We start from the raw sequence: 26365 nt of genomic DNA, 5'->3' as shown, positions 1-26365 counted from the left end.
TCAGTGATCGACTGGGATTCGAACTCAGGATCCTAGGATCCCAAGCCAGCACCCTAACCGCTAAGCCAACACCAGGCCACAGATCATAGTGGACACATATTCATGTTAAAAAATTGGCCTATAAAAGCTACCCTGATGAAGGGGGACACACAAACTGACATTGTGTTTTATATGATAGATGAGCATGGGAACATGTATTTATGACAGTGCATTATTATCATCACCCAGCGTCAAATTTAGATAACAGAGAGGTATTAGTCAGGTTCACTATGTCAATAAATTATATTTCGTTCAAAATCATGGTAGATTAGCAAACCTATACATTTTTGGAAAGGTTATAGCATAAGGAAACTAAAAATCAATGTTTACATTTGGAGAGATACCTGTATGGCGGCCATTTTGGATTTTCAAAATGGCCACTGTAAAATACATATTTTGTTCTATTTCTGCCTCTAATTACCCTAAAAACTTTTTAAAATATACTAAAGCTATATTTTCAGGGACAAGAAATCCAATGAAAGTATCAAATTAGTGCTATGGGGAATGGTAAGACACGAATCAAAGGTTTTGAACTGCAAAATACTGTCTTTATATTCGCGATAAGTTGCATAATCAAATACATGTTATCATTTTGTACAGGCAGTTAATAACATCAAAATGTGTCACAATAATTCATATCACCAAACATACACAGGCAGTCAGCAAAATCATATATACACATGCAGTCAGTATAACTTCACATCTACACAGGCAGTCAATGACAAAATATACACAGGCAGTCAATGGCATCAAACATACACGATTACAGAATATGCCATTTAGAGTTCGTCATCACTGTCCTGTGTGTCGTATCCGACAATATAGTCCGCATCGTTTTCACAGTCCGTTCCACACAAGCAAAGGTCGGTCAAATTGATTGGCAAATCGAATTGGTCGAATGGTCGATCGAATCGAATTCGATGAATCGAATCGAATCGAATCGATCGAATTGGTCGAATGGTCGATCGAAGCGATTGGTCGAATGGTCGAATGGTCGAATTGGTCGAATTGGTCGAATCGAATTGGTCGGAATTGGCAAATGTAAACATTGATTTTCAGATTTTCCATGTAATAACGTTTCCAAAAATGTATCGGTTTGCTAATCTACCATGATTTTGAATGAAAAAAACATAGTGAACCTGACTATATCTGTGTGTTGCAGGCACATGACAACGTGACATTGTTTCAAACGAGCAACAACTTTGGTTGACGCAAACAATAGCATGCACGAAAAACAAAATATGTATTTAAAATGGATGTACAAACCTGAAAGCTGCTAATAATGGTGAATAAACAGAGTCTCCGTCAAAAACGTAAAGATGGTCCCAGCTGCACTCTGTCGCAAAGTGATTGAAGCGCAATCTAAGTGGAACGTTTTTCCTGCACGAAAAACAAGAGAACAAGAGTATATGAATGTGCAACATATCCACCTCAATTTCAAAACAAACTAAAAAGGCACTTCGTAGGGAGCAGACCTCCGCCTGGTTGGCCATATCACTCAATGGTGAAGAATAACTTTTAAAATTATATGAGCTGGATCCGCATCCGGATCAACACCAAAATCTAATCATTTCGTCCTTGTCACATACGCAACATCTCTGCCAAATTTCGTCAGAATACATCCACAACGTTTTGAGATATTTTGAAAACAAACAGACAAACAAAAAAAAATGAAAAATCGGTCAGAGACCGAGGACTTGCCGGAATGTACTTTTTATCGGCCATTTTGGACAAATATGGTGGCCGAACCACGTGACCGATGACGTCATCATTATTTGTTTTCGAAACTAATTTACTCCGAGATTATGCTCAAGAAATTTCATCTTGATCGTATGAAGTTTTGTACTTGTGTTACGGATTCGTCACTTCCGTTGTTGTGGTTTTCATCCACTGTAAACACTTTTGATTCCATGTACTATTATTGTTGTCGTTTAAGGGAAATAGAGATTACTATTTTCAAAAGGTAAAAAAGTTAATGTTTTAAATGAAACCGGAACCGAACGACGACGAAGAGGAAGAGGAGGAAGAGAAGGCGGAGCGAGTGAGTCGGACAAGAAGCCGAGCTGCTTCAAGGTCCTGAGCGAACGTTGGCGAATGAGGGTCACGTGTGAACTTTGGGTTTCCTGGGAAAGGGATTCCTGCGACAGAGTTGTTATCGCTGTGACAGATAAACCTGCGTGACAGGTTTTGCGGTTGCTTCCGGAGAGAATCATCGGAGTGCCGTTACGCCACGAGAACGGGCCGTCGGCCATTTTTACCTCGCGCAGGATTTGCGCTTCGCTCAAGGTTTTCCACCTCGCTTCAACCATTTTCACCGCATTCAGACGTTAATCTGGTGTGTGTGTGTAACGTGGCTTTTGAGTGGGAAATCTGCGGTTCGCCTATTGGGAGCCGTGGAACGTCCATACCCGAGGGTGTGATTTCCCAGTCGCCTTGAGGGCACCTTTGCACAGCTTTGGCAGCGTGACTGTGACTGTCATCCGAACGGGATTCTGGTCTCGATTAGACACGTTCTGACGATCACTGGAGCGGATCGACTTTGGCTTGATGCCGGAGTAGAGACATTCGGAATGTTCTTCTTTTCGCTCACTTGGAGCACAGTGAGTTATATTGTACGAACCTGATGGTACAATCATAGGAAATATATATTGGTTGTACAATTGATTACTATTGTTGTTGTACTGTTATTCTTGTGTGATCTTAATACAATACTTGTTTGTTGATAACAATTGCTGTGGTTTCACCATTGATCTTTGACATACAGAATAACACATCTTTCTGCCGTGACTCCTCTCGGGGCTCGGAGGTACACCGTGACCGGGGTTTGGGGAGGAGCACGTAACACTTGTCAATTATGACGTCATAACGGAGGCACCAATGACATCATCATTAACATATTTTATTCCCCATGGAGAGTTCTTTACAATGAGCCATGTCTCAATTTTTACTATTCAGCACTTTCCGAGATATAGAGGTGCAAAGTTTTTCCAAGATGGCGGCCGAACCATGTGACCGATGACGTCATCATTATTTGTTTTCTAAACGAATTTATTCCAACATTATGCTCAATAAATTGCATCTTGATTGGATGAAGTTTTGTACTTGTCGAATTATCGAATTATGATGTCATCAGCCCTCTCCCTCCCACAGATCTCCCGATGTCCCTGCTCTCAAATGTTGTACTTGTGTGCTTCCCCCTCTCTCCCTTGTCTTCCTTGTGTGCTCCCTTTATTATGTCTTATGTGTCCTTTTGTTTTTTTTGTCATTAATGTTTTCTCTTACACAAGCCTCGATCTTGTATCCAAAAATAATAATAATAATAAGGTGAAAACAACCTCCATCCACCTTTGGTGGCGGAGGTAATAAACTCACAGCCCAATGGGCATTTAGTACTATCGGTGAATCCACCTCCATCACCCACCCTGCCCACTTCTACCCCCTCGCTACCCCCATTCCCACAATGTCAAGCAGCCAAAGGCCGAGGGCCCAGCGGGGACAGCCACCTCCCCGTGGCTGGCTGCAGCCTAACATTGCCAAATAATGATTAACTTTCTTGACTGGATGATACAAGTCTCAATTTGAAATTCTAAAAGAGAAGGAGAATGTAAACTGAAATGAAAAATGAAATGCCATAAATGTAAGCGAGAATATTAACCCTCAGACACTTGGACCAAAGTATGTGCCGCCACATCTGTGTGCTAAAACAAGAATGGCTGCATGTTCCCTCATGAAGACCATTTAACGTCATCCTGAGATAGAGCTCTGCACTAAAATTAATTGGTTTTAATGTAAAAGTGCAACTTGCCTCGACAAGACCAAACTATCCTCGATACCAACGAAATAAATAAAATACACAGCTGCAATGTAAAGGAGATGGAGATCATCCTTTATTTTCAACTGCCTTACATGCTTGAGGAACAGGAACCACATTGAAAAGGAAAACTATGAGGATAAACCAAAAATAAAATAAACTAGAGCAATGTGACTATGTCACCAATATACACCCACGTAGTCCCAGCCCGTGACAATGGGTAGATTCCCTCTTTCACTATCCTAAAAATAAACAAGCTTAATTTAAATCCCCTCAGCTGTTCTCAAATATCACATTTTTAGCAGACATGACGGGTTTCACATCGATCGGTGAAGCGGTTTTGGAGAAGGGATTTTATTTTTAAATATCGGCTTTCAAGCTCATATGGCTGCCAAACCACATGACATATGACCTTAAAATGTACACTCTGCATATGTATGGGTAGGGGATCACATTTGTGAAGTTTTGTGTTGATCGGATAAGGTTCATTTTTCTATCCAATATGGCTACCAAACCACATGACCTATAACGTCATAATTTTCAATCTATATGCAGCAATGGTGTTGGATAACATTTGTAAAATTTTGCATCTATAGGGTAAGCGGTTTCAGAGATATAATTATTTAATATTTTCCGTTAATCCAATATGGCTGCCACACCATGTGACCAATGATGTTTTCGTGATCATCTTTTAATCACCAAGCCTAGTCAATGACACACGTAAAGCTTTGAGTCGATCGATTTGGTGGTTTGGGATAAGAGGTTTTTTTAAAGGTTTTAGGTAAAATCCAATATGGCTGCCAAACCATGTGACCTCTGATGACATAAATTAAATATTTCAATACAAATGGGTCGTAGATCATGTGCATGCAATTTCAGATTTTTAGGATAAGGAATTCGATTGAAACATTTTTGACTGGTATACCACTTCACCTATGATGCCATCATTATCCTGCTTTTGTTCCCCATTGGGAGTACTTAACAATGTGCCAAGTTTATAATTTTTCCATTCAGCGGTTTCCAAGAAATATTTTTTAAATTATTTGCTTTTATTCCAAGATGGCTGCTATACCACGTGTCCTATGACGTCACAATTATCAAAAACATTTTGCATGGGTGTCACTCCTACCCTGAAAGTTTTGTTTCAATCGGATATGTGTTTGCTGAGAAAAACTAGGTTTAGCCCGTACAGACGGACAACCCGAAAACATAATGCCTCCGGCCACCTTTGGGGGCAGAGGCATAAAATAATCTTCAAAATTGGAGGCATTTCCAGTCCAAAACACCATCCTGGTATCATCACAAATGATAAATGCCTATCAAAAGCAAAATACAGGAAATAACAGAACATAGCACTTAAGCAACAATAAACTAGAGCCTCCAAAACGAGTAATTGAACAGAGGAATTAAAACTGGTTGGAACAATAATGTTGTGGAAATGGCTTCCAGAGGGTAAATAATGTTTCGTGTAAGCATGAAGTACTTTCTCGTGATATTAGATATGTGTCACGTATGTAATAGTTAAGACGACATCTCCCTCTCCCAGTGTCTCGAACATTATCAACCCTTCTGACCCCATTTTTACTGTTTTGCCCTCTGTTATCAGTGTTAAATGGCTCTTTTGGCATTCCGCTAGGTCAGTGGCACTAGTATTGGTGGGAAAGGCCACCCCACCATCACGACTCGTCACACGTCACCTCAGGACATCGACAGGGTAAAGGGGAAGTAAGGAGAAGCTGATGTTTCGGGCATTAATCCATCATTAGAGCAAAATAGGGATACAGCAGTGCCTCCTCTTGCCGTTCAAGCTGCACGAAGCACTGTCACGAAGAATGCCTTCCGACACCCTACCCATACTCCCTCCCATAACTCCTCAACCCCTCTCCCCATATCCGGAGGTCCTCACCTCACACCCTCCCCCAAAAGCCTCAACCTCCCCCACCCAACTCTTATCACATCTTTGCTGCCCCCAATTCCAATCCTCACCCTCCCTCCAAAACCAGCCCCAACTTCCAAATTACTTCCTCCCCTCCTCACGCTCATGAAAACAAAAGGGCATTCCCACATCGAAACAGCAGAATATCTAACACGTTCCCCTCCCACTATCGTGCAACATCTAATTGTGCCATTAAACGACCCAAAACCAATTCCTGATGCGCACGCATACACCAACACCAACACCAACACACACACACACACCATTAAAAGTAAACAATGGAGGATGTTTTCTTTGACAATGTCGCAACATTCCTGGAAGTCCTCAGACAAACATCGGTTTGTGGTCCCTGGTTGAGTCGTTTAAGAGACAATAGTTGGAAATAATATCAAGGACCTCCACAGTAAAAGCCCTGCTTGAGAGAACTATCATGGATCGACTCACGGCGCTCGCCTCACTGCACATCGTCGCTGCAGAGGCACGGGCTTGTTTTAACTGAGGATAATGACCTGACTGAACTTGAGTTGCTGTTGTCATGATTTACACCAATCACAATGCAACCATTTATTTTGTACAAATTCATTTGTAATTTTGGTAATATTATTTATTTGTAATTTGTTTGTAGTCTAAAAAGGTCCAAGTGGTCAAAAGCTTTTAATAGTCAAGGGTCCAAGCTTGAAGATTGACGATCCAAGAGGATTGACGAGAAGACGAAGAAGTTCAAGGAGTGGCAGAAGGCGAAGGGTACGGGGACAGAAAAGGCAGAACATGAAAGTTATAAGGCAGCCAAGAAGGCTGCAAAGAAAGAGGTAGCAAAGGCGCAGGAGGCATGTAGGAAAATGTTCGGAGAACGCTTGGATTTGGAAGAGGGTCAGAGAGCGGTATTCAGGATTGCAAAGCAGACAGCAAAAGAGAGGTGTGATGTGATGGGGGTGAGTTGCTTCAAGGATGAAGTGGGACAAATCGTTGTGGACCCAGATGGAATTAAAGGAAGATGGAAGAGATATATGGAAATGCTGTTGAATACAGAGAATGAATGGGATGGCAACATAGAGAGTAACCCAGTTTTAGGACCGGCAAAGAAGATAACTGAGGAGGAAGTTGAGAAAGCGATAAAAGCAATGAAGAGTAGATAAGCGGGAGGGCCGACGGGAGTTTTGGAGCGGGAGGGCCGACGGGAGTTTTGGGAGACAAAAGAGCACGTACAGCTGTAAGGATGAAGGACGGGAACAGTGGTGAGTTTGAGGTGAAGGTGGGAGTGCATCAGGGGTCGGTACCAAGTCCACAACTATTTGTAGCTGTGATGGATGTGCTGGCTCGGAACGTAAAGGAGGGTTTACCGTGGGAGTTGTTGTATGCAGATGATCTGGTGTTGATTGCGGAAAGTGTGGATGGACTGAAGGAGAAGCTGAACAAGTGGAAGGAATGTATGGAGACGAAAGGTCTGAAGGTGAATATCGGAAAAACGAAGGTGATGGCAAGTGGTAAAGCATGTGGTGAGGTGGAAAGAACTGGGAAGTGGCTGTGTGCTGTGTGCAGGAAGGGTGTCGGAGTGAACTCCATTCAATGTACAATGTGCGCTGAGTGGGTTCATCAAAAATGTAGTGGTCTGAGAGGGTCATTAACCAGTGTGGCAGCCACATTCAAGTGTAAGGTGTGCACAGAGGGAGCTGCAGATGGAGGAAAATGTTAAGTTGGATCGTGGAGACGGCGTGAAGCTGGAAGGTGTGAAAACATTTTGCTACCGAGGAGACATGTTGAATGGAGAAGGTGGATCAGACTCGGCAACGGTTGCTAGAGTGAGATGTGCCTGAAAGAAGTTTTGGGAACCGAGTAGCGTGCTAACGAGGAGGGGAGTGTCGTTTAAGCTGAAGGGAAAGGTGTATGCTGCATGTGTGAGAATTATGATTTATGGGAGCGAGACATGGGTCATGAATGTAGAGCAGCAACGAAGGCTGGAAAGGGTGGAAATGTGAATGGTTCGGTGGATGTGTGGAGTATCGTTGAGAGAGAGGAAGCCAAATGATGAATTGCGAAAGATGATGGGAATGGAGCCTGTGATGAATGCTGTGAAGAGAAACAGGTTGAGATGGTTTGGTCATGTGTTGAGGAAGGATGAAAGTGACTGGTTGAGAAGAGTGATGGAAATGAATGTAGAAGGAAGTAGAGGATGGGGAAGACCGAGAAAGACTTGGCTAAAGATGGTGGAAGAAGAAATGCGGGCAAGGGGGTTAACCAGGAGAGATGCAGAAAATAGGGCAAAATGGAGAAGATTGTCATGGGGACCGCAAAGCTAACCCCTGCTCTAGCAGGGAAAATGGCCTTAAAATGCCTGTTGTTGTTGTTGTTGTTGGTCCAAGCTAGTCTTATGGGTCGAAATTGTCTGATGCATTTTGGGAGTCTTAAGGGTCTTCATGGTCCTTAATGGTCTTCGGGGTCTTTTGGGTCTTCAGCGGCGTTAGGGTATTTAGGGTTCTCGATGTATTTTGGGTCTTGCCTGAAAAATCTGAAAGCTGCTAATAATGGTGAATAAACGTCTCCGTCAAAAACGTAAATATGGTTCCAGCTGCACTCCGTAGCAAAGTGATTGAAACGCAATCTAAGTGGAACGTTTTTCAGGGTATTTTGGGTCTTTAAGGTTCTTTGTGGACCTTTGGGTCTTTGGGGACCTTTGGGTCTTCAGGGTATTTTGGATCTTTGTGGTCTTAAGGGTCTTGTGCAACTTAAAGGGTCTTCAAAGGTCTAAGGGGTTTCAGCAGTCCAAATGGATCAATATGTATATTCCAACAGTACACAATTAATAGACGTACGTAATTAATAGGCAGGATGCAACTAATGTTCAAGCAGTACGTAATTAATAGATATATAGTCACACGGCTTCACTGATTCACGGACCGTCTTTTTAGGTTTTATATATATATATATATATATATATTTGAAGAAAAAGACGTTTTGGTCACAAACATACGTACATACATAACTATATACGTTTGCCCCCATTATAATAAGAGATTCCACAGTTATTTAGGTGGTGTATAGACAATTGACCGCCGCCTCGATCGCTGAGCTCTATCTTCACATGACCTGTGACACCGATTGGCTCAAAATCCTTTTAACTGTCGCTTTGGTCGTTTTACACTGAAGGGAAGACTTATTGGCATAGTATGGCGAGTGTGAATACGACAGCTCCGCAGACGTCTTTTTGCTCCACACAACAGTAAGCACCAACATGGCTCCGAAGAGGTATGACTTTTCAGGTTGAAATTGTGGGTGCAGTATTCGGACGAAACTTTGTGGACAGGTACTATAGGGTTTGTGACAAGGACAAATTGATTTAATCGTCGTGAGGATCCAAACCCAGATACGACATTTTTAGCCGCGTCACAGACGCTGCTCATAGAGTGCCCTCTGCTGTTGTTGTTGTTATTCTTGTTCTTCTTCTTCTTGTTCTTGCAGAGAAGACAAAACCTCAAAGCTCCACCCATTCTGGGAACCATAGCTCCACCCATTGTGGGAGAGGCTTCATATAAACAAATATCCATCATTTTATTAACTCGCATAGCTTTGAGGCCTGTTTTGTAGGCCCGTGGTGTCTTCCTCTCTCACACAGTTTTCTTTCAAATCAAATTCGATATATCATTTCATTTTTCACAGTCGCTAACATAGTTTTAGACTCGGTTGAAAAAAAACGGGAAGAAAATCCGATGAAAGTTGCCCTTTATAGAACGAAATGAATTCTCAAAGGCCTGTAAGTTCAAGTCCATTGAGATATATTTTTTTACAATTCCGGCATGGTCAGTCATACACCGCCCGAAATAACAGACGGGAAAATGCCGAGATATATATATATTTTGTTTAAATCGCGGCATGGTCAGTCATACACCGCCCGAAATAACAGACGGGAAAATGCCGAGATATATTAAAAATTCGTCCATTTGATGACAATCGTCACGATGAAATATTTAATTTATACGTCGTCACAATAATGTGGAGAGAGGAGCATAGCTTCGTTCACGTGTCGCCACACATGGGAAATTGCCGAGATATATATTTTTTTCAATCGCGGCATGGTCAGTCATACACCGCCTGAAATAACAGACGGGAAAATGCCGAGATATATTTTCACTTTGCCCAAAAATAACATCAAGTAATCGAATCAATAGGAATGTCCTGTGCCTATAACATCGACGTTATAGGCACAGCTGCATCTAGGTATTGTGTAACATCGACGCGGCTTTTGTTTTAATTAAAACTTTTTGTACTTGTTTAAAGTCTGAAGGCATTTCTGCAGTGCAATCATCAGTCCATGTCGCCATTATTGGTCCCACGAGAAGCTTTTCCACTTCATCTGCATTCATACGTGCCATTTTGAAGAGTACTAACAACAACAACGAAGAAAAAAAATGTGGTACTCAGCATACGATCTACCAATAGCAATGGCGTTATGCAAACATCGATTCAGTCCTAAAAAATCGTAACATGGGCTTTCCCCACCAATGGATAACAAATGAACTGAAGTTTGCTCATAGAAGAGCAAAATTTGAAAATAAAGCATTTGCACACACATACTTGGCTTTGAAGGAGCTGTGCTCCAACGCGAGTCGAAAGAATTGACGCGACCAAAGACGGAAATTCGTCCGAGTTGCTTTAATGCACGTATCAAACTCGGGTACTCTCCAAAGCCCGTTTATCGGGCAGCAATATATATACACATTTATGCCGGAGCGTTTGCCCGGGAAAAGCGAGACCGGGCATGCCCGGGTGTCAAGGGCGAGTCCTGGAAAGGCGAGTCTGGACCTGCCCGGGCGTGCTGGACGAGGCCTGGCAAGTTGAGAGCGGGCATGCCCGGGCGTTCTCGGCAAGCCCTGGAAAGGCGAGAGCGGGCATGCCCGGGAAAGACGAGACCGGGCGTGCCCGGGAGGTTCGGGCGAGCCCGGGAACAGCGAGATCGGGCATGCACGGGAGAGGCGCGTCTGGGCCCGTCTGGACGAGCCCGGCATGGCGATTGCGCCCTGGCCGCGTCCTGGCAGGTGCAAGGCGATTGTGTACACCCAGCGGTAACCGCTACACACGCCCCTCCAGAATCGACATGCACCGGCAGGGTCAATTTAAGGGGGGTCCGGATGACCCGGCCGAAGCGACCCCTGGAGGGTCGTGGGGGGGGGGGGGTCCGATGTGGTGGTGGGTGGGCGAGCGCGGGGAACTGTGGACGGGGGGTGGCCTCGCCGCGGAGGAAGGGCCAACCGTGGTGGTCGGTCGACGTCCATGTGCGCCGGTTTGAGGCGGTCCACAGAAATCCGGTCCGACCGGCCGCCGAAGTCGACGACGAAGGACTTGTCGCCCCGTCGCAGGACCCGGAAGGGCCCGTCGTACGGCGGCCGGAGTGGCCCCCGGTGTGCGTCATGACGCACAAAGACGTACTCCGCTGTGCGAAGCGCCGGGGGGACGTAGGACTGGGGGCCACCGTGGCGGGACGTTGGCACGGGGGCAAATCGTCGGGCGGCCTCCTGGAGGTCCGAGCGCTGGCGTGCGGCGGACCAGGGACTGGTAGCGTCGGGCACGAACTCGCCCAGGACGCAGAGCGGCTGGCCGTAGACGAGCTCGGCGGCGGACGCCCGGAGGTCCTCCTTGGGGGCCGTGCGGAGGCCCAAAAGGACCCACGGCAGCCGGTCGGCCCAACCGTCGTCCTGAAGGCCGGCCATGAGTGCGGCTTTCATGGAGCGGTGAAACCACTCGCACAACCCGTTGGCTTGGGGGTGGTAGGCCGTGGTGCGGTGCAGAGTGACTCCCAACGAACGGGCGACATCGCCCCACAGTTCGGACGTGAACTGTGGGCCGCGGTCAGACGAGATGTCCGCCGGTGCGCCGAAACGCGCGACCCAGGTGGCGATGAACGCCTGCCACACGTCGGCGGTGGTGGTGGAGGTGAGGGGCACGGCCACCGGCCACCTGGTGGTCCTGTCCACCATGGTGAGCAGGTGGGTGAACCCCCGCGATGGGGGCAGGGGACCCACCAGGTCCACGTGGACGTGGTCGAAACGCCGTTCAGGCATGGCGAAAGGTGCCAGCGGGGCCTGGGTGTGGCGGTGGACCTTGGCCCGCTGGCAGGCCGTGCAGGCGTTGGCCCAGTCGCGGACGTTCCGTCGAAGGCCGTGCCAGACGAAACGCGCCCACACCAGCTTCTGAGAAGCTTTCCGGCCCGGGTGAGAAAGGCCGTGGATGGAAGCGAAGATGCGGCGCTGCCAGGTAACGGGCACGATGGGGCGAGGCTGGCCCTGGGAGACGTCGCAGAGGACAGTGTCCGCGAAGGGGATGTCGGCCAGGCGGAGGCCCGTGTCCGCTGCCCGGAGGGCCTGCACCGAGGTGTCGGTGGTCTGGTCGGCCGCCATAAGCGCGAAGTCCACACCGAGGTGGAACGCGTTCACGCTGGCCCAAGAAAGACAGTCGGCCACGGCGTTGTCTTTACCGGCGATGTGCCGGATGTCCGTGGTGAATTCCGACACGGCGGAGAGGTGGCGCTGCTGGCGGGCCGACCACGGCTCCGTGACTTTGGCCATTGCGTAGACCAATGGCTTGTGGTCGACGAAAGCCGTGAACGGGCAGCCCTCCAGGAGGTGTCGGAAATGGCGAACGGCCAGGAATAGACCGAGGAGCTCGCGGTCGAACGTGCTGTATTTCAACTTGTTCGGCCGGAGTTGCCGGCTGAAAAAAGCGAGTGGCTGCCAAACCCCGTCCACCCATTGTTCATGGACGGCGCCCACTGCGTAGTTGGAGGCGTCCGTAGTGAGGGCGGTGGGCGCGTTGAGCACCGGGTGAGCCAGCAGTGTTGCGTCGGTGAGGGCCCGCTTTGCGCTCGCGAATGCCGCGTCCATGGCCGCGGACCAAACGATGTCATGCTTGCCCGGCTTGCCCCGGAGGGCCTCGTAAAGGGGCCGCATGAGCTGAGCAGCGCGGGGCACGAATCGGTGATAAAAATTCACCATGCCGAGGAACTCTTGTAGGGCCTTGATGGAGCGGGGACGCGGGAACGTGGTGATGGCCTCGACCTTGGTCGGCAGCGGCACGACCCCGGTATTGGTGATGCGGTGGCCCAAAAAGTCAACGGTCGTCGTGCCGAAGTGGCATTTGGCCGGGTTGACAATTAAGCCGTGCTCGCTGAGGCGACCGAACAGTGTTCGGAGGTGGAAGAGGTGCTCGGCGCGGGACGTGCTGGCGATGAGGATGTCGTCCAGATAGACGAAAAGAAATGGCAGGTCGCACAGCACGCCGTCCATCAAGCGTTGGAACGCCTGGGCCGCGTTCTTGAGGCCAAACGGCATCCTCAAAAATTCGAACAGGCCGAACGGCGTGATGACCGCCATCTTCCGGACGTCGGCCGCCCGGACAGGTACCTGGTGGTATCCCCGTATCAGGTCAATTTTTGAAAATATGACCCGTCCCGCCAGACGGGCGGAAAAGTCCTGGATGTGCGGGATCGAGTACCTGTCGGGGGTGGTAGCGTCGTTGAGGCGGCGGTAGTCGCCACACGGGCGCCATCCGCCCCCCGGCTTTGGCACGATGTGCAGTGGTAAGGCCCACGCGCTATCGGAGCGCCGAACGATGCCGAGGCGCGCCAACGCGTCGAACTCGGCCTTTGCCACGGCGAGCTTGGCCGGGTCGAGGCGGCGGGCCCTGGCGTAGACCGGCGGGCCCGTAGTGGGTATGTGGTGCTCGATCCCATGTCGCACTGCGACGGCCGAAAACGTCGGCCGCGTGAGGGCCGGGAATTCCGCGAGCAGGCGAGCGAACGCGTTCGGTCAGCGCGGAGCTGCTCATCGTACACGCCAGGGAGCTGAAGGTCTCGGCGTTGACAAGGCGACGTCGTTTGACGTCGACCAGCAGCCCGTGCGCGCAGAGGAAGTCGGCGCCGAGCAAAGCCATGGGGACGCTGGCGGTCACAAAGGTCCACTGAAAGCGCTGGCTGCCGAAGCAGAGGGTGACGTCGCGCGGGCCGAAAGTGCGTATGGCCAAGCCATTAGCAGCGTCCAAAGAGGGGCCGCAAACGGCGTTCCGCCTGTCCTGCTCGGAGGCGGGTATGACGCTCAGTTGGGCGCCGGTGTCACAAAGGAAACGCCGCCCGGACGCTTTGTCCTTAATAAAAAGCATGTTGCCCGAGTGGCCGGCGCTCATGGCTCGTAATGAACGCCGGCCCGGCCATTTCCCGACTTGCCGAAAGTGCACGGGGGTCGGCATGTCCGAGCCTTGTGTCCGAACCTGGCGTGGTAATAACACCACGCCTGGTCAGGTGGAGGCCCCGGCCGTCGTGTTGGAAGCGGTCGGCGCGGCGTGGCGGCCGCCAGTTGCACCGGCAATTCGGCCTCCAACCGCGCAGGGCGCTCGGGCGTCGTGGGCATCTCCCCGGACGGCGGCGGGCTCCAGGTAGCCGCTCCGATGTGCTGGCCCGCCGAGGAGATCTTGTCGGCTTCCCTGGCGAGGGCGCGGGGATCTGTGATCGACGTGCCAGCCAGGGCGAGGTGTACCGGGTGAGGCAGCTGGCGAAGGAACAGCTCGCAGAACAGAAAATCCGGAGAGTGCTCACCGAGCAACGAGAGCATGTAGTCCATGCGCTCTGACGGGCGCGTGTCGCCGAGCTCGGGCAGGTCGAGCAGGCGCCGTGCGCGTGCCGCCGGTGAGAAGCGTCTTAATCGCGTCATACTTGTCAGCAGCTGGCGGGCGCTCGAGGGGGCTCAGGGCGCGGGCCGCGGTGGCGGAGCCGAGCGCTGCCACGACATGGTGGAAGCGGGTGTCGTCCGCGGTGATGCCTCGCAGGGCGAACTGGGAGTCCGCCTGGGCGAACCAAACAGCCGCGTGAGCCTCCCAGAAGGTAGGCAGCTTAAGAGCCACTGCCGTATCCATGTTCGGGGTCACCAATGAAGGAGCTGTGCTCCAACGCGAGTCGAAAGAATTGACGCGACCAAAGACGGAAATTCGTCCGAGTTGCTTTAATGCACGTATCAAACTCGGGTACTCTCCAAAGCCCGTTTATCGGGCAGCAATATATATACACATTTATGCCGGAGCGTTTGCCCAGGAAAAGCGAGACCGGGCATGCCCGGGTGTCAAGGGCGAGTCCTGGAAAGGCGAGTCTGGACCTGCCCGGGCGTGCTGGACGAGGCCTGGCAAGTCGAGAGCGGGCATGCCCGGACGTCCTGGACGAGCCCTGGAAAGGCGAGAGCGGGCATGCCCGGACGTCCTGGACGAGCCCTGGAAAGGCGAGAGCGGGCATGCCCGGGCGTTCTGGGCGAGCCCTGGAAAGGCGAGAGCGGGCATGCCCGGGAAAGACGAGACCGGGCGTGCCCGGGAGGTTCAGGTGAGCCCGGGAACAGCGAGATCCGGCATGCCCGGGAACAGTGAGATCGGGCATGCCCGGGAGAGGCGCGTCTGGGCCCGTCCGGACGAGCCCGGCATGGCGATTGCGCCCTGGCCGCGTCCTGGCAGGTGCAAGGCGATTGTGTACACCCAGCGGTAACCGCTACAGCTTGGCAAATGGGAGTGGTGTACGCTACAAATCGGCAGTGAATGTGCTAAAGTGCATTAAATGCTCTAGGTGGATGAGTTTGATGGATCCACAAAACTAGGTGGATGAGTTTGATGGATCCACAAAACGAGGTGGATGAGTGTGATGGATCCACAAAACTAGGTGGATGAGTTTGATGGATCCATAAAACTAGGTGGATGAGTTTGATGGATACACAAAATGAGGTGGATGAGTTTGATGGATCCATAAAACTAGGTGGATGAGTTTGATGGATACACAAAACGAGGTGGATGAGTTTGATGGATCCATAAAACTAGGTGGATGAGTTTGATGGATCCACAAAACGAGGTGGATGAGTTTGATGGATACACAAAATGAGGTGGGTGAGTTTGATGGATCCACAAAACGAGGTGGATGAGTTTGATGGATCCACAAAACGAGGTCGGTGAGTTTGATGGATCCACTAAACTAGGTGGATGAGTGTGATGGATCCACAAAACGAGGTGGATGAGTTTGATGGATCCACAAAACTAGGTGAACCATGTTTGATGGATCCACAAAACGAGGTTGATGAGTTTGATGGATCCACAAAACTAGGTGGATGTGTTTGATGGATCCACAAAACGAGGTCGATGAGTTTGATGGATCCACAAAACTAGGTGGATGAGTTTGATGGATCCACAAAACGAGGTCGATGAGTTTGATGGATCCACAAAACGAGGTGGATGAGTTTGATGGATACACAAAACGAGGTGGATGAGTTTGATGGATCCACAAAACTAGGTGGATGTGTTTGATGGATCCACAAAACGAGGTCGATGAGTTTGATGGATCCACAAAACTAGGTGGATGAGTTTGATGGATCCACTAAACTAGGTGGATGAGTGTGATGGATCCACAAAACGAGGTGGATGAGTTTGATGGATCCACAAAACTAGGTGGATGTGTTTGATGGATCCACAAAACGAGGTTGATGAGTTTGATGGATCCACCAAACGAGGTGGATGAGTTTGATGGATCCACAAAACTAGGTGGATGTGTTTGATGGATCCACAAAACGAGGTCGATGCTTTTGATGGATCCACAAAACTAGGTGGATGAGTTTCATGGATCCACAAAACGAGGTCGATGAGTTTGATGGATCCACAAAACGAGGTGGATGAGTTTGATGGACACACAAAACGAGGTGGATGAGTTTGATGGATCCACAAAATGAGGTCGATGAGTTTGATGGATCCACTAAACTAGTTGGATGAGTGTGATGGATCCACAAAACGAGGTGGATGAGTTTGATGGATCCACAAAACTAGGTGGATGTGTTTGATGGATCCACAAAACGAGGTCGATGAGTTTGATGGATCCACAAAACGAGGTGGATGAGTTTGATGGATCCACAAAACTAGGTGGATGTGTTTGATGGATCCACAAAACGAGGTGGATGAGTTTGATGGATACACAAAACGAGGTGGATGAGTTTGATGGATCCACAAAACTAGGTGGATGTGTTTGATGCATCCACAAAACGAGGTCGATGAGTTTGATGGATCCACAAAACTAGCTGGATGAGTTTGATGGATCCACAAAACGGGGTCGATGAGTTTGATGGACCCACAAAACGAGGTGGATGAGTTTGATGGATACACAAAACGAGGTGGATGAGTTTGATGCATCCACAAAACCAGGTGGATGTGTGTGATGGATCCACAAAACGAGGTGGATGAGTTTGATGGATCCACAAAACTCGGTGGATGTGTTTGATGGATCCACAAAACGAGGTGGATGAGTTTGTTGGATCCACAAAATTAGGTACATGAGTTTGATGGATCCACAAAACGAGGTCAATGAGTTTGATGGATCCACAAAACGAGGTGGATGAGTTTGATGGATCCACAAAACGAGGTGGATGAGTTTGATGGATCCACAAAACTAGGTGGATGAGTGTGATGGATCCACAAAACTAGGTGGATGAGTTTGATGGATCCACAAAACTAGGTGGATGAGTTCGATGGATCCACAAAGTGAGGTGGATGAGTTTGATGGATCCACAAAACTATGTGGGTGTGTTTGATGGATCCACAAAACTAGGTGGATGAGTTTGATGGATACACAAAGCGAGGTGGATGAGTTTGATGGATCCACAAAACTAGTTGGATGTGTATGATGGATCCACAAAACTAGGTGGATGTGTATGATGGATCCACAAAACTAGGTGGATGTGTATGATGGATCCACAAAACTAGGTGGATGTGTTTGATGTCTCCACAAAACTAGGTGGATGTGTTTGATGGATCCACAAAACTAGGTGGATGAGTTTCATGGATAAACACAACCAGGTGGATGAGTTTGATAAATCCACAAAACTAGGCAGATGAGTTTCATGGATCCACAAAACTTGGTAGATGAGTTTCATGGATCCACAAAACTAGGTGGATGAGTTTCATGGATCCACAAAACTAGGTAGATGAGTTTGATGGATCCACAAAACAAGGTGGATGAGTTTCATGGATTCACAAAACTAGGTGGATGAGTTTGATGGATCCACAAAACTAGGTGGATGAGTTTGATGGATACACAAAAACGAGGTGGATGAGTTTGATGGATCCACAAAACTAGGTGGATGAGTGTGATGGATCCACAAAACGAGGTGGATGCGTTTGATGGATCCACAAAACGAGGTGGATGTGTTTGATGGATCCACAAAACGAGGTCGATGAGTTTGATGGATCCACAAAATTAGGTGGATGAGTTTGATGGAGCCACAAAACGAGGTCGATGAGTTTGATGGATCCACAAAACGAGGTGGATGAGTTTGATGGATCCACAAAACGAGGTGGATGAGTTTGATGGATCCACAAAACGAGGTGGATGAGTTTGATGGATCCACAAAACTAGGTGGATGAGTTTGATGGATCCACAAAACTAGGTGGATGAGTTCGATGGATCCACAAAGTGAGGTGGATGAGTTTGATGGATCCAGAAAACTAGGTGGATGTGTTTGATGGATCCACAAAACTAGGTGGCTGAGTTTGATGGATCCACAAAGTGAGGTGGATGAGTTTGATGGATCCACAAAACTAGGTGGATGTGTTTGATGGATCCACAAAACTAGGCGGATGTGTTTGATGGATCCACAAAACTAGGTGGATGAGTTTCATGGATAAACACAACTAGGTGGATGAGTTTGATCAATCCACAAAACTTGGTAGATGAGTTTCATGGATCCACAAAACTAGGAAGATGAGTTTGATGGATCCACAAAACTAGGTGGATGAGTTTCATGGATTCACAAAACTAGGTGGATGAGTTTTGATGGATCCACAAAACTAGGTGGATGAGTTTGATGGATCCACAAAACTAGGTGGATGAGTTTGATGGATCCACAAAGTGAGGTGGATGAGTTTGATGGATCCACAAAACTAGGTGGAAGTGTTTGATGGATCCACAAAACTAGGTGGATGAGTTTGATGGATCCACAAAGCGAGGTGGATTAGTTTGATGGATCCACAAAACTAGGTGGATGTGTATGATGGATCCACAAAACTAGGTGGATGTGTTCGATGGATCCACAAAACTAGGTGGATGTGTTTGATGGATCCACAAAACTAGGTGGATGAGTTTCATGGATAAACACAACTAGGTGGATGAGTTTGATAAATCCACAAAACTAGGCAGATGAGTTTCATGGATCCACAAAGCTAGGTAGATGAGTTTGATGGATCCACAAAACTAGGTGGATGAGTTTCATGGATTCACAAAACTAGGTGGATGAGTTTCATGGATTCACAAAATAGGTGGATGAGTTTTGATGGATCCACAAAACTAGGTGGATGAGTTTGATGGATCCACAAAACTAGGTGGATGAGTTTGATGGATCCACAAAACTAAGTGGATGAGTTTGATGGATCCACAAAACGAGGTGGATGAGTTTCAAGGATCCACAAAACTGAAATGTCAAAATGCTGAGCATCAATCAAGGAAGCAGAAAGTACCATTTTTACGTCTTTGGATTGATTGCCAGGGTTCGAACGATCGATATCCCAGACTCAGAACGGATACACGAACCATTACACACCGAGTCTAGTTAAGGAAACATATGACAACATAGTTTCGATTGAGCCCAGACATTTGACTTCCAATCTCATCCATAATGCCATTTTTGAAGGACCTAAACAGATGCCAGTTGAGCACAATGTTACCAATGTGATGGCTGGCTGCGTGGAATTGTGATAGCTGCTACAAAACCACCGGAAAATGTGAACAGATGCTGAAAGTTTAATGCACCAAAAGCTAAATTTCCTGTGCTCAGCAGATAATCCCTCATTTTGTTTTCTAACTATTTTGTCCAGGCATTACATTTTGTTTTCCAAGATAAATGGGAATATTCCGACCTTTTATAAAAGAATAAGAAGTTACGGGGATTGCAAATTATAGATATTAAAATTTACACAGTAAGACCCCGACAATCGTGGGGGATATGTTCCTGGAAAATTCAACAAATATCGGGGCAATGTTTAAATAGGAAAAAAGGGGATAGGTTCCTGGTAGATTAATAAGGGAAAATTTTACAATTTTCCAAACACGAATGCAAATGATTCCGGAATAATGCTTATGAATTTTTTTATTTTTTTTTCAAACAGCAGGTAATGTTTCCAATTTTTATTTAAGATACGATGCAACTTTTGATGTGATGATGCCGACGACGATGATTTGAGGTCGACCCACATGGTATTTTCAAGGGTCGATGCAAATACCGATATTTCGAGAGCAGGGGGCTGATGACCACTATAATGCCGAAGTGTGTGTCTGATTAAACAATTCAATAATAAAAATAGCGGCGATGCCCTTGGTCTCACTTGGTAGAACAATGGAACCACTGATAGGTGTGGATTACATGCAAAATATGTAACTGAGAAGAAAGTAAATACCTATTTTGGGGAGCAAATCCCTGATATTTTTGATGCCATGCACAAACTTTAGTGCATCACAGGTGATGATGGTTGTGGTCAAGTTTCATCAAAATCATGTGTGTCGTTTCGGAGAAGATAGCACATACCGATTTTGGAAGGGTTAAGACCACCCTCAGACCCTGATTTTATTAATGCTGTGAATAAACTTTAATCCATCACAGGCGATGATGGTTGTGCACAAGTTTCATCAAACTCGTGTGTGTAGTTTCAGAGAAGAGAGCAAGTACCAGTTTCGGCGTGGGTCAACCCACCCTCTCCATGGACCCTCTTAATGGGCCCAGATTTTGATGCGGTGAATACACCTTCGTTTGGCATCAGGTATGAAGCTTGTGGCCAAGTTTGATCAAAATCGTGTTTGGTTCAAGCGATAATGACTGAAGTCTTTCCACTCACTCACTCATTCACTTACAGACACTGTTCGATCGCATAAGCTCACAAGACTGAAATCTCGGTGAGATAACCAGGGGACCACTGGTAGGTGTGGATGACCCACAAAATATGTAACAGGGAAGAAAGTAAATATCTATTTTGGGGGGAAAACCTCCGATTTTATTTAACCATGAACAAACTGTAGTACACCACAAGTGATGAAGGTTGTGGTAAAGTTGTGCGTGTGTGTCTGTCTGTGTGTCCATGTGTGGCCATTAAGCAAAACATATTCTGTTTGCTTACCTCCCCCCTCTTTTCTTTCATTTTCTATCTCTCCTGCCCCCCCAACCCGCTCTCTGTCTCTCCTCCTCCCCTCCGTCTCTCTTCCGCTCCTCCCTGTCCCTCCGTCGCTCTTCCGCTCCTCCCTGTCCCTCCGTCGATCTTCCGCTCCTCCCTGTCCCTCTGTCGCCCCTCCCAGTCTTTCCTCCATCCCCTCCTTCTCCCTCACCGCTTCTCTCCCCTCTCCCTAACCTCTTATCCTCCCGCTCCCTTCCCACCCTCCTCTTCTTGCACTCTCCCCTCTCCCTAATCTCTCATCCTTCCCACCCTCCCCTTCTTGCACACTCAACTCTCCACTCCACTCCACTCCCCTCATATTCCCAGCACAAAGCAACTCTGCATTGCCGTACTGTTGCTCGTAATAATTAATCAATTCAACCCCACACCATGGTATCCAGCCGTTGCCTCTCACAATCTTTCCCTTCGCTCCTCGCACGAGAGTGCCAAAAATGTCATCCCCAACCCACCCCCCCCCCCCCACATCCCGAACATGCCCCCCCCCACCGCCCCCGCCCCCCCCCCAAACCTCCACATGGATCGAAGCCCCTGCTGCTAAATGTGTATATATCAAATGCAATATAGAAATTGGTTAAACAAGTCAAATGCCTCAGTATTTCAATCCAACCACCATGCACTCTTAGCAGTAAAAATGTGGAACAACACGCAAGGTACAAGGATACACACGGTCAAATAACGCAAAACACTTACGGTCCTTTAACTAGCCAAGAACATTTCATTTTGTGCTTGTAGGAGCTCGGCCCATCAGTGATGATTCCCGCGGGTTCCTCCAACCTGAGAAAGAACATAAGGAAAATTAATGGAAAAATTCTTCAAACTTTCATTTTTAAAGGTGATCCAATCTTAAATTGTAGCATGCTTGCGTGATAATGCAAATTGGGCATTTACGCGTTGCCACATGTTTAATGCATCATGTCTGCTTCACGTCGGCGTGCGTTTGACGCTCTTCATGTCGGCGCGCGTTTGACGCTCTTCACGTCGGCGCGCGTTTGACGCTCTTCACGTCGGCGCGCGTTTGACGCTCTTCACGTCGGCGCGCGTTTGACGCTCTTCACGTCGGCGCGCGTTTGACGCTCTTCACGTCGGCGCGCGTTTGACGCTCTTCACGTCGGCGCGCGTTTGACGCTCTTCACGTCGGCGCGCGTTTGACGCTCTTCACGTCGGCGCGCGTTTGACGCTCTTCACGTCGGCGCGCGTTTGACGCTCTTCACGTCGGCGCGCGTTTGACGCTCTTCACGTCGGCGCGCGTTTGACGCTCTTCACGTCGGCGCGCGTTTGACGCTCTTCACGTCGGCGCGCGTTTGACGCTCTTCACGTCGGCGCGCGTTTGACGCTCTTCACGTCGGCGCGCGTTTGACGCTCTTCACGTCGGCGTGCGTTTGACGCTCTTCACGTCGGCGCGCGTTTGACGCTCTTCACGTCGGCGCGCGTTTGACGCTCTTCACGTCGGCGCGCGTTTGACGCTCTTCACGTCGGCGCGCGTTTGACGCTCTTCACGCCGGCACGCGTCTGTATGAGAAGTGAAGTGTTCGTTCACGTGGACAGTCAGAAAAATACTGACCCATGCATAATCAGTTTTGATTCTATCGGTAAAATGTTTTGGGACATGTGACGGCCAGTGTTTGGAGTTTGAAATGCAACATCTACTTTACAAGCCAGACGAAGATCACTCAACTCGTCTCCTGTAGCTCACAAATCCTCACATGATAATGAACAGAGCCATTTATAAATAAGATAATTTACAGTAAAAGAAGGCAATGTGTTGAGAAGAAGAGAAAAGCGACATAGGCATCTTGAGAAAGCACTTTTCATGCTCCATAGCGAGTTTGAATAATAACTACGAGGAATCCTAGGATCTGGAGAGGGAATGCTTCAGCCTCCTTGAGAAAAAACTAAGGCAGGCGATGAATAGCTTTCACGAAGCCGAAACACAGTCTTTGCCAGCTGTCATAATCTTTCCTTAAAATTGGAGGAAAGATCCACGAAAGCTTACCGAACATAAGCAGCACGTGCTGCAAGTACGCATAAAGGGACGTTGTTTAACCACAAGCAGCTGCCGGAGCGACTGCAGAGCCTGTACAACGCGCCCGGCTTTTGAAGTGACCCGTAACAAGGCGGCGCACAGCTGCAAGGCCTATCTGCAAGTAACTCCACACCGAGCAAATGTCAATCACAGCCAGTAACAGCTTTAACTTAACCAGGATCCTTCCCTCGAACCACACAGGACCATTTATCCTTCCCCCAAACTTGAAAGAACCCTTCCACTGAACAACGCAGGGCCCCAAACACACTTCAAAAAGCACCCAGGAATGGCTCAAGACAAAACGCTAGACTGTTCTGAAGTAGCCAGAAATGAGTCCAGATCTAAATCCCATTGAACATCTGTGGGGAGATCTGAAAACAGCAGTTGGGAAAAGGCACCCTTCAAATCTGGGAGAACTGGAGCAATTTGCACAAGAAGAGTGGGTCAAACTGCCAGTAGAGAGGTGAAGGAAGCTCATTCATGGCGAAAGGAAGTGCTTGACTGCAGTTATTTTGTCCAAAGTCTGTGCTAACAAATATTAAGTCGAGGGTGTCAATAATTTTGTCAATGCCAATTCTTTGTATTTTCCGATTTAAACGGATATATTAAGCTCTGAATCAAAAACAAGGTTCTGTAATAATAACAGTGAAATAAAGAATTATGGAAACCAAATACATTCGTCAATTTCAACTTCTTTTTAGAATAAATTGTGAGTTATTTGAAAAAAGTGCAAGAGAGCCAATATTTTTTGCCACGACTGTGTATATAGTATTATATACATATATATAATTGTATATATATATATATATATATATATATATATATATATATATATATATATATATATATATATAATCGTTAGATTAAATAAGACGCGGACGTAGCTTCAGGACGTCGATCTTTAATTGTCGACCAAGCTTTCGACCAACAAAGGTCTTCTTCTGAGTCTACAAAAACAGCAGGCATGTATATCAGTCAAGCGTGTATGGTGATATCTGTGTGAGATGTGTGACGTGTGTAGAAAATGCATACAGAAGGAAGAGCCACGCCAAAGCTCACTCACCAGCCCCAAGTTCAACGGAAGTGACCGTTTCCGTTACGGACACTTCCGTTAGAGTGCACGTGCATATACAAATATAGAGATATACATACATAAACACACAAGCATATATTCATATCCCATTTATATTCATATAATATATTTATATATTTATATAAATGACATATAAAGGTAGAATGAATGAATGAATGAATGATGAATGAATGAATGAATGAATGGGTTACGGTTAACAATTTGATTGGGTTTTTTTTTTTTTTTTTTTTTTTTTTTTTTTGTATACAAGATCGAGGCTCGTGAAAGAGCGAACATTAATCACACAGAAAGACAAACCGACACATAAAACATATAACATAGGGAGCGGTAGACAAGATGGGGAGAGAGGGGGAAGGACACAAACACAACATTTGAGAGCAGGGACCGAGAGACATGGAGACATCGAGAGATCTGAGAGAGGGCGAGGGCTTTGGGGGGTGGGGGGGCGTGGGAAGGGGGCAGTGGGAGAGGTATAAAACATATGGACACTGCCAGGACTTCCAGGAAAGAAGTTGGAATTTCAAACAAGGTGGATCTGGGGTGAATTAGTGGGGGTAGAAAAGATCAAGGTTTTGGATGGGGGAAGATAAGAGATGGTGGTGAACAGCTGTTTTAAAGACCTGGAGGGAGGAGTGGGATTGAAGGGAGTGAGGGAGTTTGTTCCAGAGGCGGGAGAAAAGAGGAATGAAAGAGTGAAGGTGAGCGGAGAGCCGAGATTTCGGCAGTTTAACCATCAGAGGGTTGCTGGCAGATCTTGTGCGACCTGTAGGAATATTTGGGGGACAGAGCACAGAGAGAGCTGGGGGTGCAAGGCCGGAGAGGAGTCGGTAGAAGACAGAAAGACCACCTACCTGCCTGCGGTGAGTGAGTGAAAGGCCCTCAGAGATAGCTTCATCGCGGGAGATTCCAATAATTCTGAAAGCTTTGGTTTCAACAGCGTGAAGGCGAGCTAGGTGTGAGGCAGGAGCACCGGCCCATAGGGGAGAACAGTATTCCATTGAGCTGCGGATGAAAGCCTTGTATGTGGTGAGGAGCTCAGGTGTGCCGAGGAAGGACTTCGCACGACGGAGGATGCCCAGTCGGCGACTGGCTTTGGAGGCCAGCTTGGAAATGTGGTTTTCCCAAGAAAGATCATGGCAGATAGTGAGACCCAAAATCTTGAGCGACAGAACTTCTTGGAGAGGATTGTTGAGAAAGTAGATGGGAGGGTTGTCCAGTCGATCTTTTCGGAGAGACATAGTAAGAGTGTGAGATTTGTCAGGATTGAAAGACATGTTCCACTTGTTTGACCAGTCTGTGATTTTGTCCAGGTCTTCAGAGAGTGAGGAGGCAGCAGACTGCCGATCTGAGGGAAGAGGGATGGAGCGGCAGAGAGTGGAGTCATCAGCAAAGAGATAGAGAGGATTTTCGAGAGAGTCAGAGAGATCATTGATGAAGACCAGAAAAAGCACGGGGCCCAGAACACTGCCTTGGGGAACTCCAGCCTGAACAGGAAGAGGAGATGAGAGAAACCCATTCAGGGCCACACGTTGACGACGACTATAGAGGAAGTCCGCCAGCCATGCGTGGAGATTTCCATGGATACCAAAGGAGGAGAGTTTGGTGAGCAGAGCGGGGTGCCAGACCGTGTCGAAGGCACGTGATATGTCGAGGGAGACAGCTCTAATTTCCTGTTTGGCATTGAGGACCTCCATCCATTGTTGAGACAGCAGAAGCAGCATGTCCAGAGTAGAGTGACCTGGTCTGAAACCAAATTGATGATCAGAGATCAAGCCATTGGAGAAGAGGAAAGATTTCATATCAGAAGCAATGATGGATTCCATGACTTTGCTGATAATTGGGAGAAGGCTGATTGGTCTGTAGTTGCTAGGATCTGTTTTTGCACCTTTTTTGTGCAAAGCGGTGATGTTGGCTGATTTCCAAGCAGATGGCAGTTGACCTTGAGCAAAAGAGAGGGTGAAGAGAACAGAGAGAGGGTGAGATAGAGCAGCAGAGCAGGATTTTAGGACCCGTGGGCTGATGCCGTCGGGTCCAGTTGCAGAATCAGAGTCGAGGGTTGACAGAAACTTTTCCACCTTGTCAGGAGGAAAGGACACGGAGTCCAGGAGCAGCAGGGTACGACTGGGTATGGTGGGTACAGAGAGGGATGGGTTTGGGACACAAGATTTAGAGGCAAACACAGAGTTGAGGCATTCAGCTTTTTCACGTGCGGAGTCAGCTGTGTAGCCGTTTGAGGTAAGGGAGGGGATGGAG

General features: G+C 47.8%; 1 protein-coding gene across 1 annotated transcript in view; it reads right to left on the bottom strand.

Moving 5' to 3' along the window:
- Positions 1-21770, bottom strand: part of LOC144889319 (attractin-like protein 1) — a gene marked incomplete at its 5' end in the record, with an annotated part of 60000 nt that extends 38230 nt beyond the window's left edge. Inside the window, 2 exons of the mRNA XM_078769444.1 lie at positions 1306-1419; positions 21687-21770. Of these exons, the coding sequence (XP_078625570.1) occupies positions 1306-1419; positions 21687-21770 (198 nt within the window). The remainder of the gene's footprint in view (positions 1-1305; positions 1420-21686) is intronic.
- Positions 21771-26365: the final 4595 nt, after the last annotated feature.

The sequence above is a fragment of the Myxine glutinosa genome, unplaced genomic scaffold, assembly GCF_964187855.1.
Source record: "Myxine glutinosa unplaced genomic scaffold, kmMyxGlut1.1 SCAFFOLD_2568, whole genome shotgun sequence".
Lineage (NCBI taxonomy): Eukaryota > Metazoa > Chordata > Myxini > Myxiniformes > Myxinidae > Myxine > Myxine glutinosa.
The sequence above is the reverse complement of the archived record's forward strand: the minus strand, read 5'-3'. Positions and strand labels throughout refer to the sequence as shown.